Source organism: Hippocampus comes, unplaced genomic scaffold, assembly GCF_001891065.2.
Source record: "Hippocampus comes isolate QL1 unplaced genomic scaffold, H_comes_QL1_v1.1 scaffold109, whole genome shotgun sequence".
In the NCBI taxonomy this organism is placed as follows: Eukaryota; Metazoa; Chordata; class Actinopteri; order Syngnathiformes; family Syngnathidae; genus Hippocampus; species Hippocampus comes.
In genome coordinates, this window is record NW_017805274.1 from 730,114 (window position 1) to 742,742 (window position 12,629).

At 43.7% G+C, this 12,629-nt stretch overlaps 1 protein-coding gene across 4 annotated transcripts in view; it reads right to left on the minus strand.

Moving 5' to 3' along the window:
• The window catches only part of gria4b (glutamate receptor, ionotropic, AMPA 4b), an 85,598-nt gene that overhangs the window by 53,004 nt on the left and 19,965 nt on the right, over positions 1-12,629 (minus strand). For all 4 annotated transcript variants that reach the window (XR_002168230.1, XM_019869573.1, XM_019869572.1 and 1 more), the window contains exons 3-4: positions 5,342-5,581; positions 1,833-2,017 (exon numbers count right to left, since the gene is read on the minus strand). Coding sequence is in view for 3 of the 4 variants with exons in the window: in XM_019869573.1 (XP_019725132.1) it covers positions 1,833-2,017; positions 5,342-5,581 (425 nt within the window). In the remaining variant the exon portion in view is untranslated. The remainder of the gene's footprint in view (positions 1-1,832; positions 2,018-5,341; positions 5,582-12,629) is intronic.

Sequence of the window (12,629 nt, forward strand, 5' to 3'; positions counted from 1 at the left end):
ATTAGGCCGTGCGCTTGATGGTTGCGCTGGCGTACACACACACACACACACTCAGACACTGCTCCATACACACACACACACACACACACACACACACACACACACACACACACAGAAGCTACGTGTTGATAAAAACTGATTTTGAAAGCTGACATCTGCCGGAAAATCCCACTGGACAACCACTTACTGAGAGTGTGAACTAAGCAGTGGGGGAGGCGGGGGGGATGAAACAATTTCAATCTCTCTGGAGAGCTTGAAAAGGATAAAAATAATACGATAAAATAAGAAAATGACTACAGTCAAAACAGCTTCAAAGGGTGACTTTGGAAGAAAGTACAGTAGAGTGCTGAGCTGAAATGTGTTAGTTTAGAACTCTCACATTCATCGTAAATATTCAAAAGACTATCTGGTTAGGGAACATTACCATTCAACTACTACATACGACTAAACTTTTGAAAGTATCCACGATAATAATGTGATCAGATTTTTTTGGTTACACCATCAGAGCAAAATATTGCAACATGAACATTAGCGTGGGCACAAATTTGGTGTTACGCTGTCGCCGTATGAACATTTCCCAAAATATTGTGACACTATAACGCGACTAGAGCTCAATATCGTGATATGACTGGCAGATATTGTGATACGATCGAATCAAAATCGAATCTATCAGTAGCCCTTTTTTCAGTCAGTTATGCTCACAAATGTGTCAAAAAACACATCAGACAGTTATTGAACGCCAGGGTGTTAAGCGCGACATATGCTGCAGCCCAGCCCCCCCCCCCTGCCCAACAACGCAAATGGTTTGGCAGATGTCAAGAGCGGAGATTCGGTGAATAATTGAACAGACACCAGTTGCCCCCGCGGAAAGATGTGAGGAAGACAAGCGCAGGGGGAGAGGAAGGTGAGCGTGTTTACGGCAAAGTAGAACATCGCTCGAGATCAGAACAGGCTGCTCTCCGCTGGCAATCTTTTCCTCTTAGCCCGCTCAAAGACTGCGAGACAAACATCGATGAACTGATTAAAGGCTACCACATGGGATAAATGGAATGAGAAAGGCATGAATGTGTCCTCTCCATTAGCGGTTAAAAGCACCATATTCGATTTAAGGATTTTTTTTATTTTTTAGACAGAACTATGAATTAGTCTTCTGATGTATTTCTCGCCCCCCCCCAAAAAAAAATATCCTAGCAATACAATGAATATGGGTTGAAATACAGTATAATACTACTGCTACTGCTATCAGTGTCAAAATGTCAATCACAATTACTAAAACTATCGTGACATCATCATTATCGCCACCGCGCGTAAAATATCGTGATACTACCATTATTGTGGGCAGAATATTGTGATACAATCTTTATTTATGGCGATACCAAGTCGGCGAAATATCGTGATACTCTCCATAGAACGGAAAACTATCATGATACTAACATTATGATGTCCAAAATATTGTGATGTTACTTTCAACATGAGACTTGCTGACAAAATATTGTTATTATCATGTGCAAATACTGTGATTTTCCCATTATCGGGGACATAATAATATGATATACTGTATATTGTCAGCAAACTATATCAATATTAAATGTTTTATCATTATCAAAGGCAGTAACCTGAATTGTGACGTTACACTATCAACATACTATCATCGTCAAGGGAAAATATACTATCATTATCATGAGGATAAAAATATCATGAGAGGAGCTTTATCAAAAGGGTAGGATTGTGACACTATTGCTACTGCATGAGCAAAATATCGCGATACTGGACTCAAAATATGACCGTTGCGGTTTCAAGTACCACGCTGGAGGCCGATGCGGGGCCATCACCTGTTCCAGCATGTTCTGCAGCCTCTCGGCCTCGAGATCGATCACAAACTTCTTCTCCTGCCGCCGGTCCAGGTCTTCCAGGAGCCGTCGGTAGTTGGCGTCATTGAAGTTTTCCACGCAGATGGCGCTCACCTGCCAGTTGTTCTGCCCCGCCCTCTCCATGATGGCCTGCAGAATGGCGTACCCTGATGCGGTTGGACGGGACATAAAAGGTTTTATTTGACATCACATCAGCAGCAGCAATGGAATAAAATGAAACCTTTCATAATTTGCCCAAAACCTAAAACCAAAATGGCCGACCTCCTGTTCGATTTCAGGCACGGATCCTTGAGACTTTTTTGTGCATCTTGTTATGATGGGTATCTACGTCCCCAAAAAGGGAGCCCTCTTGTCGAAAGGATATTAAATTGTGACTCCGAGAGGGCCCAATAATGAATGGCAATTCTAATGATGCATCAGGATAAGAACTTATTGGCCTACTGTGCAATGGTTTTCATGCGCGTGCCGCCGTCGGGGGGGCGTCCACGTTGTCAGGTTGGTGTGAAAAGAAGACGAGTGACTGCCGCGAGCTGCGAGGGGCGGCTGTTCACCGGCAGGAACAGATGTCCCCTTTAAACGGCCCCTCCTGGTGGCCATCACAATCTGGCAACCCGTCTCCCTTTGCTCCCAATTAGTGGCTTAACCTGCTCTCTGGCAACCCGGCTCATCACCCCTTACTCTCCTTCCTACCCGCCCGCACCTCTTCAAAACCACCTGGGAGAAGATGTAGCAAAGGAAGATTGCACACATACTGTGTACAAACAGGTCACAACATTAGGTACACCTGCACCTATCTACATATATACTAAACGAGTGCAAAGAGAGTGATGGTTAAAATTCAGGATTTTCTCAAATAGATGCCTTTCCTAGGCGTTGAACGACTTGAGATTTTTGGGAGTCGACGATAATGTGATGTGAAGACTCAACACGGTTACCCATCATGCCCTGTTGCGCCACTTGGACAGACATCGAGCAAAGCTCGCTCTCGGTGCAGCGGGCCGGCTGAGTACCGGCTGATAAATGAACAAACCTCGAGGCGGGAAATCGGCGCCGGTGGGCCACAGGCGAACGAATGCACAGATTCGCTGAGCTGCGATTTCAAATGTGCATGGGCTGCATGTGTTTGTGTCTCCTCCTTCTACCATGGAGTGCTTTTAGATGGCAGATAAGGAATATTATGTTTTCAAAAAAAAAAAAAAAGAGTCATCCATCACAACATGAACAAGCAGGTGCTAGCCGGAGAAGAAATATCGTCTTGTTTACAGCCCGACTTGCCTGTCCTCATTTTTCACATGCTCATTTCTTCACCGTTTTTTTAACACCTTTTTTTCTTCAGGTTCATCACTGAAATAGAAATAATCTTCCGGGGTGAAACTGTCATCAAAGGTTGTTTACAGTCTTGAGTCCTGTCATTCAAGTGTCACACTATATATGTATGTATATAGATATATGTAAGGGAATATGAAAATGAAATGTCTGTCCAGTTGTGATGGACAGCACAGACTCATTAAAAGGGTCAAGATGAATGGAAAAGGAGCGCTTTGGACATCAGTCAGTGACGCTGCATGTCCATCCACTCTCACGTACCCTTCTTCCGTTGCACTCCGGTGTCTTTTGGAAACCCGAAACGCCACCAAACGTAGCCTGTGGATCGATCGAAGGTTCGCGGTGTCAGGGCTGCATCAATTCCTCACGACTTGCAAGGACGGCTTATAATCAATACTGAGCGTTCGGCTCAGTGAGCATCTAAAGCAACGGTTCTCAAACTTTTTACGCCAAACACTTTCGCAGAAAATTCTGCTCTCAAAGTACTGCCGTAATGACCAACACTGAAATAAAGTGATGTGGTAGGCCCGGGAAAAAAAAAAAAAAAAAAAACTGCAGAGGTTTCTCATCGAGATATTGCTTCATATAAACAACAAAACAAAACAATATATCGTGACATCGATATTTGGTTTGGAACCTTTCTTGTGCTTCACCATCTTTATAGAGCAGGTTGAATGCTGAACACACACAAAAAAAAAAAAAAAAAAAAAAAACGAGCGAGAGAGCTTGCTGTTCAAATGCGAATACATTCTGACACTGTCCTTATGCCTGCAGAGGGAATGAAAAAGGTCTGAATGCCTTCTGGAAAAGGGAGATGTGGAGATATGATCCAGCCTTGTAATGGAAATGTGACACGATTGACTCTCTGGTGTACATGAAGTGCAGGAGAGGCAAAAGATGGGATGTGAGACAATCAAAAGGGAAAGAAACGTCCCCGATAGGCAAGATAGGAAACGGCTGAAGTGACTTCGGGTGTCGGAGCGTTTAACACTGGCGGCGACATTTAGGCCAGGAGCCGCACTCTGATATTGATTGGCTTTCTCCACCCCGCGGCATGCTGCGGACAAAGCACCGCCATTATTTTACGCCGTGGTGTGTGCAATTTCAGTGGCAGCAGCCGTACAGGAAATGAGCAAGCATTAATCAAATGGCCCTCTACGACAGCGATAACGCCATTTACAGCAATCCCGTTCAATGGTTTGGCATACAATGACTCCTTTTCAAATGGAGAGGCATCCTTTTTTTGATCAACTTCTCCCATCCATTCCAATACAGACGTGTGTGAAAAGAGTTTAAAAAGTTGATCAATTTCCCTTTTACCATGCAAAAAAAAAAAAGAATGCTGTTAACTTGTCAAAAGTGCATGCATGTAGAACGTATGGGAAAACTTTTGAAATGACTCATCCACATATAATGATGAAAACTAATGTTTTGCAATTTAGGGTTTTGTAACCCTCTAGTATGGATAGTTCTCATTCATTTGCAATCGGAAAAAATCTCCAGGATAAGTTTGCTTTTGCAGGAGACCTGGAAATGGGAAAAACTGACCCTAATATGGCCGCTTCAAACCAAAACGGCAGACTTTCAGAAAAAGGTTCTTGAGACTTTTTTGTGGGTCTACTCGTGATTGATAGGCCCATTAAATTCGTCAGATTTCATGTTGCCACATGAGTCCTTTCAAGTACAACTCCTTGATAAGGTCAAAATGAGCAAAAATGGCTGCTTAAAAACAAAATGGCAGACATGGGTTCTTGAGACTTTTTTTGTGGGTCTACTTATGATAGACATGGCTATTACGTATTTTTTGAAACTTAACTCAGCCAATTTATAGGACGTTGTTTTTCCTAATCGTCCGTATAAATCAATGAAAGTAAATACACAAATTGCATGGGATCTGAACACTTTTTTGTGAGTCTGTTCGTGATAGACGTTGCCATTTTCATGTTGCTGACTGAGTAGTGAACCTAGTAGTGAACCTGTGGAATTTGTTTCTCTTTGGAGGAATCTATAAATTGTCCAATCAATTCAAAACGGCCAGTTTGCTCTTTCTTTTCGGGTATGGGTCCTTGAGACATTTTTGTGGGTCAACTCATTATAAAACCGGGACTCCGAAATATTATCTTCATTAGGATACGAATACTCACCCCGATCGGTGTCGTAGAGAAAGACAAACTTGTTCCAATCGTAGTGGTCCAGCAGGGACAAGAGCGCCCCCCGGATGGATGGCCGTAGTTGCAGGGTGAACTGGCTCTCGCCCTCGGTGGGGAAACTTGGCGTGATGAGGGAGATGTGTAGCGCACTGCAGAAGGACGTCAACGTGTGTACCGAGCGCTTGTCGTAGAGGCCGAAGATGGCAAAGACACCTCGGGAGTACTGGGAGCAAACTGTGGGGCAACAGAATGATGTATTACGAGCGAAAGCACAAGAATTCAAGTTGGTCAAGTTTGAACTTCCACTAAAAATTGTCATCGTATCGCACAGACGAGCAGCACACCTCTGTAGACCAGATTTCAGCCCACGGCCAAGGATAAATCTGGATTAGAAATCCTACATTGGATCAATTCTTTATCATGATCTTGAGCAAAACATTTTACGCAAATCCACTAAAGTTGACACATCACAACGTAACAGAACAACAAAAACAAACAGTTCTTTTTCCGCAGAGGATAAAGAATATATTCCTGTGAGCATTGATGTATGCTCTGCCTGCTTGTGTCACTAACGCTAGTGTTAAAATACAAATTGTATAAACATTTATGTTCTAATGACATCAATGCTCGTTTAGTTCGCCCATCTAAAGTGTTTTTCATTGTGTGTTAGCATTTAGCTAGTCCACTTTCATCAGCCTAAGTGAGGATAGTTTTGTTAAACAAGCGACACAGAAATCTCTTTATGTTTACTTTTCCACTAAATTCCAATTCAGAATGGCAAAAAAAACCCCAAAAAAAACAACAGTTTGAAGTGGCCTCTTTTTGAATATTTGTTCACAAACTGCCAACGCAGCAAATTTATAAAAGACCTCCAATTTAGCTTGCAGCAAAGCTGTGTCCGGTGATTATTCTTTATCTCAGTTGAGCGCTTTGTAAGTAAATAAAAGACTATTTTGTGGGAGTACTTTTGCCCTCTGTGATTATATGTCAAGAATTGTTAGCAATTGCTCACATTTATCCTGCTCATACAAAACCAAAACAAACAATGAAGAACAGCAATAAGGGGCCAACACAAAAACAATGCAGTACTTGAATTCTTTTGAAGGACGGCACCACATGATAAACAAAGATCAGTACCCCCTTCAAAAAAACCTACAATCTTTCCTCTCACTTTCAACTGTGAAGCGGTGCTCTTCCCAAGAAGTTTTCACCCCATTAGTAAAACACATGAAAACGGCACAAAAGGATGTACAAGGCGTTGTGTTGGCCACAGTTTGAATTCAGGCAAAAAAAATAAAAATAAACAACTACCGGACTGCTTAAGGGAGATCTCATTATGGAAAGACTGTGCCTGTCTATTATAATTGCCCAACACAGAACACAACACAACGGGAAGATAATAAGCAGCGTCCTCCTCAGCCAGCCTACTGAAAGAAGCTCCAGAGGCTCCTTGCTATAAACAAGAGGGAAGTCAAGCACGATGGCAGCAAATCCCGTGCTTTGCTTTGATTACACATGCGGCAAAAGTGTTTTGGTGTTCCTCTCGCAAATGCGATTTTGTATCTAGCAGACATTTTTGACAGCAGACAAATTTAACAAAAAAATTTCATTTCATCAACTGTACTAACAAGAGGCTCCAAGTTTTCAGAGGTTGACTGCAGAGTGCCTCAAGGCTCTGTCCTTGAGCCAATTTCATTGGTGCTGTATGTGCTCCCCTAGGATCTATTTTTATTTTTTTTTGAAACATGATGTGTCCCTTCCAATGTTATGCAGATGACAGTCTACTCTGCCTTTGACTTCGTAAAACCTTTGCCAAAATTGAAGTCATGGCCTCCGTCTCCCGCTCACAGTTGGTCCAGAACGCTACCGCTTGTTTGCTAACCGGAACCTTTCACTATTTGTTTTGAAGTGCCTAGATGGCTTGGCACCCAGCTATCTTTCCGACTTATTGGAAGCGTATCTTCTTTCAAGGTCCCTCAGGTACTCCGATCAGCTTCCCCTGGCCGTACCGAAATCCCGTTTGAAGCTTAGCGGAGACCGGGCTTTTAAATTGGCAGCTCCAAAGCTGTGGAATGAGCTGCCTTTGAATGTTCGGCAAGCTCCCACTCTGCAGGAGTTTAAAACACATGCCAAAAGGCACATTTTTATATTTTTGATCTTATTTCTTTGTTCTGTCCTTTAAGTTGTATAGCACCTTCATTCAACTTTGTTGTTTTAAATGTGCTATATAAACAAAGTAATACGGTATGATTTCTGGATGACTACCTGAATATTTGAGATGCACTATTTACCTTTTCAAGACTAAATGATTGCTGCGATTAGTTCCCCAAAGACATAGTGACAGATATCTCACACCCATCATGCGTGTCTGACTTTTCGTGCACGCGTCCACAAGGATGACGGCCCTCGGCAGCAGTGGCGTCGCGGTCGAGAGCAGGTCCAGTCGAGCAAGAAAGAAGGTTGAAAATGCTCACAGCCCACTGATGTCCTCTCCCGAGGCTTCACACAAACATGAACACACGCGAGTGGGAATGGCCGCCTCAATAACAACGCATCAGCATGCATGTATGGTAAGCTGCTGGTGGCTGATCCAAACCTGATAAACTTGGCCTCCCTCCCGCAGTGCTTGCCTCTTAATTGTCGCCTGTTTGTTTTATTTTCCACACCGTCAGGCTGTTGTACAGTTAAGACACACGACTGGCAGGTAACGGGCGTCATTCATTTTCTAACACTGCCACAGCTTATAACGCGGAGTCGCGTGTGGCCATGTATACTCGCAGCATGAGGCTGTTTCCTGCAGCAGCAACTCCAGCAGGGACAAGTAATGAAACTGCAATAAATCAAGTTGGTGAAACTGACGTTGGGGAGTGGGGGGGGGGAGTATTTTTTTTTCTTACTTCGTGTTCCCCAAAGTATGAGTCCTAAAATTAAAAAGAAATGGCCCGTTCAAACTAAAACTAAAAATAGCATCCTGCTATGATATAAATTCACCCAATTTGGTGTTGACCGGTGGAACTGGTGTCTGCTGTTAAAAACTAGCACCAAAGCTCTTTGATTGCACAATTAAAACATCAGGGGTGGACTTTTAATCATTTTGAGAGATGACATTTGAGATGTACCCCTCTCCCGCCACCGCGACAAAGGGACAGAAGCCCACAACAGGCCATCCATCAGTGTCATGGCGGCTCACATGCCGCGCACCGTTGTGACCTGGTAGGCGGTCCCACGGAATCCCGGACTGGTCCATTTAGTCCCACACCATCGGTGACCCTGAAAGCGCATCCGCTAACTTTACACTTCACTGCACAAACAGGTCACACACACACACACACACACACACACACACACACACACACACACACACACACACACACACACATTGTGCAGGATGAAGCAGCTGATCAATGTTTCAGACTTGCATGCGTTTGACACAAAAACAGGACTTTTCTGATAGGTTTAGAAAAAAAGAAAAAGTTTTTTTTTTTTTGGTCTTCATCAGGCGTCCCTAAAAACCATCCAGCTAAGCCATGCTAATCTACTACTGAAGTGAGATAAAAGCGAGATAATCTTTTTTTTTTTCTCTCCGCTCGCCCGTGTTGCCCGGCGGGACTTTGGTGGGCTTAAATGCTTTTTTGTCATGTGTTCGAGGTGTAATTGTGAAGACCTGGATTAAAATGTACCAAATAAGGGGATCATTTAAAGTAAAAAAAAAAAAAAAAACAAACAAACAAACAAACAAACTGCTAATCCATGGTTGACAACAAATAACAGAGCACACGTCGACAACAACTCACGTTCACACCTTCAGGCAGTTTAGTCTTCAAAGAACCTAACATGCGTTTTTTGGGAATATGGGACGAAGCTAGCATACCGGGAGAACGGAGATTCAAATTCGCCGCCCTTTCCGAGGTGTCTATTGGCAGGAGACATGCATTTATTCAAGTGGAAGACTAATTTAGGTGTCCATTAGAGTCAGGGCCACCATTTAAGGGAGAATGCTATTAAGATTAAAATGACAGTTTCCTGATGGCGATAAAATGAGACGTTCATTTGAGTGGAGATGTTTATTTTTCCAGCGAACGGAGCACCCGGTGACTAACTGAGACGAATGAGGAGGCATAATAGACGTGTGGTTGTGATGAACATGTCGCGTCTTATTTTTATTGAAATCGAACACCAATGCGATGGAAAGAACGACCCAGACAAAAGACTCAACCTTGTGACAAATGACGAGCAAACGGCAAGCAAGAGGCTAACAAAGCAACAAGGCTCCTTTTCACGTCGAATGCATCACCCGTCAAAGTCCTTTGTTCAGAAATATTTGGTCAATACCAGCTGGCAAGAGCCCTGGCAAGGGAACAAAAACTAGAGGTCGACAACTAAAATCCAACATAAGAGCATCAACGGCACGTTGTTGATGCTCTTTATTGTAAAACCAGATGGACTCACATGCACCACACCAGTTCCCCACCCCCGCGGCCATGACACACTTTTCGTGGCACGCCAGGTGTCAGGACCCCACAACGCCCCCACCCGACCCTACCGCGCCTCACTCATCTCCACGGCAACGCCGAAACACAACAACACGACAACATTTTGACTCGCAGACTGACAAAAGGACTCTCAAACGCATATTTGGACAGACACAAACTAAAAAGTACAGCAAACAAAGGGTTTGAGCAGTGTGACAAAATTCTTTCCCATTTCATTCATCCCGATTGGCAGAATAACATCACGAGGTTTCCCTGTACTGTGTTTGTTCCATAATCCTGTTTGAAAACACTGCAGCCGACACACATACAGTACGACCGTCAGTGTACAAACATGTTCAACATGGCGCTCGTCTGTGACCATTTGCCCATCCAAATTGATAAAAGGGCCGCGGCGGCGGCGGGCGAGCGCTCTCACGAGTGGATGCTCTGCCACGTCCAAACAAAACTGCGGCTGTGTTAACAAACAACAACCAGCATGGAAATCTCTGTAACCACTCCCCCCCCCCACACACACACACACACTGCTTAAGCTTTTTCACTAACCGATACGTTTTCCAGCTGACTTTTGGCGAGAGGCTGGGTCACACCGATGATTTTTTTTTCCCCTCCAGTGAAATTTCTGTCCGTATATAAGATCTAATGGTTAGAAATGGGCGTTTAATGACGCCATTTCACATCGCAAGATCAACTGCAGAAAAACGTCTCCATCCACTTCTTGAGAATGGAGCGGCGTGAGGGGAAAGGGAAGCACGGAAAGGAAAACAATGGAGTCTTTGCGGGGTTGAAGATCAATGCCGCCCTCCGTGTGGGAGCCATGAAAGGGGATTTTAAATTAATATTTTTTTTTCCTCTTCAGTTTTTTTTAATATATATTTTTTTAATATTTATTAAATTAAATCTCTCTCTCCCTCTCTTTCTCTCTCTCTCTGTGAGTACCCGTGTTGGGACCTCTGACTTCCCACTGTATGTTACTGAAGCAACAGGACACGTCCTTATGGAAACACTACAGCTGGTTGAGTCAAGCCTCCAGACTCAAAGTGTATGATACATCTCCATATGTGCATGCATGTGCGTGCGTGTCAGCTTGAATAAAGCACTCAAAGTGCACGCATGTCCGCATTTGTGCACATTCATTTACCTTGGGCAACTCACGTAGAGGAGAAATAAAGACGATCCAAGAGACAGTGGGGGAGTCGGAGGGGAGTCCCACTGGACATCATGGCAACACATTTTCCCATAATGCATGAGGGCCACTGAGAGAGCATGACTGCACGCATGCACACACACACACACACACACACACACACACACACACACACACACACACACACACACACACATATCGTATGAACACATGCACACGTGTATGGTGCACTTCTGTCAGTTTGATTTTGTCTCCCAGCGTGCCTTGGCGTTCAAAGTGATGGCTCGGGGGGAATTGTGGGGGGGGGGAGCACACTCATCATTTCCACACGAGGCCGTCTCCGGATCAGGCAGCCTGACACTGCATGTTGAAAAGCATTAGCGGTCGCCTTTTACATGGTGCGTTGCCATCATATAATAAGGCCTCACTCCTCTCTAATTAAAAGACACTTCTCCATAAGAGTCGTGTTAAAGTGACAGCAAAATGAAGAAGGCAGAAATGGCGAAGACCGCCGCCTCGGATATCGTTGCCGCAGGCGTCGATTTACTCAACTATAGAAGAGGAAGAGGCAGCTATTACGCAGTCAGTATTAGGTATAATATTAAACGTTATTCGTATATTCATTACAATTTGTGTCAAGTTAAATGGTGAGTTGAACACAAAATAAAAAGGACTCTTACGGAGAAATGACTTATCTTTCAAGGGGATATGGTGAGTAAAATGGACTTTGGAAGGCAGCACTATGGCCATGTGTTGCGTCCACTAACCTTTACTGATGAGGCCAGGCAGATATTTGACATGACCAAAATTTCAAGGCACAGCGTTGTACAAAAATGTCGCAGAAAGTATACACAGTGCTACCTCTAATTACACATCGGTAAAATATGTCCACGTACAAGCCGTTGCTTTTGCGATCTACGGCGGCAAGTGAATTTCACAACAAACCTCAGATTGGCAGAAACTGTGAGGCGGACGTGCTCACCAGCCGACCACCGCGCCCCCCAGGTGGAATCCTTGTCCTTCCAGAATTGCATGTTTGTTTTACCATTAAAATGACATCATCGAGAAGCAAAGAACATCTTAGATTGGTCAAAGGTTTGAAATATACATATATAATAACATTCACAAGGGTTGATTGAGCAAGGGTATGTATAGATTCATGCTACCCATTGATCTGCTTTTAAAATATTAAACGTATGCCCTACAGCGACAACATATGTGAAGTGATATTTCCATTTCCCGTGACAAAGCTGTCTAATAAACAACTGTTTCATGCCGTGTGTTCGGAATGAAATACTCCGCCGTAAAACCATTTTTCTCCTCCTCCTTGAAAAAAAAAAGGAAACGCATCATATACAACACGACCTACTGCCTAATGAGTCAATACTTCATCACCGCTCGCTATCAGCCCGATCCAGGCGTACGATCCTCTTCCATAAACGCGTTAAGACTATTTACACAAATGGCAAAGGGATGCCTGAATACACTCACGTAGTTGGGTAAATAGATTCGATATCAAATAAAATGCTCGGCATCCATCATACGGGGGAGACTATTGGCAAAGTGTTGCATAAAATCAGAAGTGAAGTGGAGCGACACAATTACACTAAGTGCCGAGCCTACAGCCTATATGAGCCCATTTGGG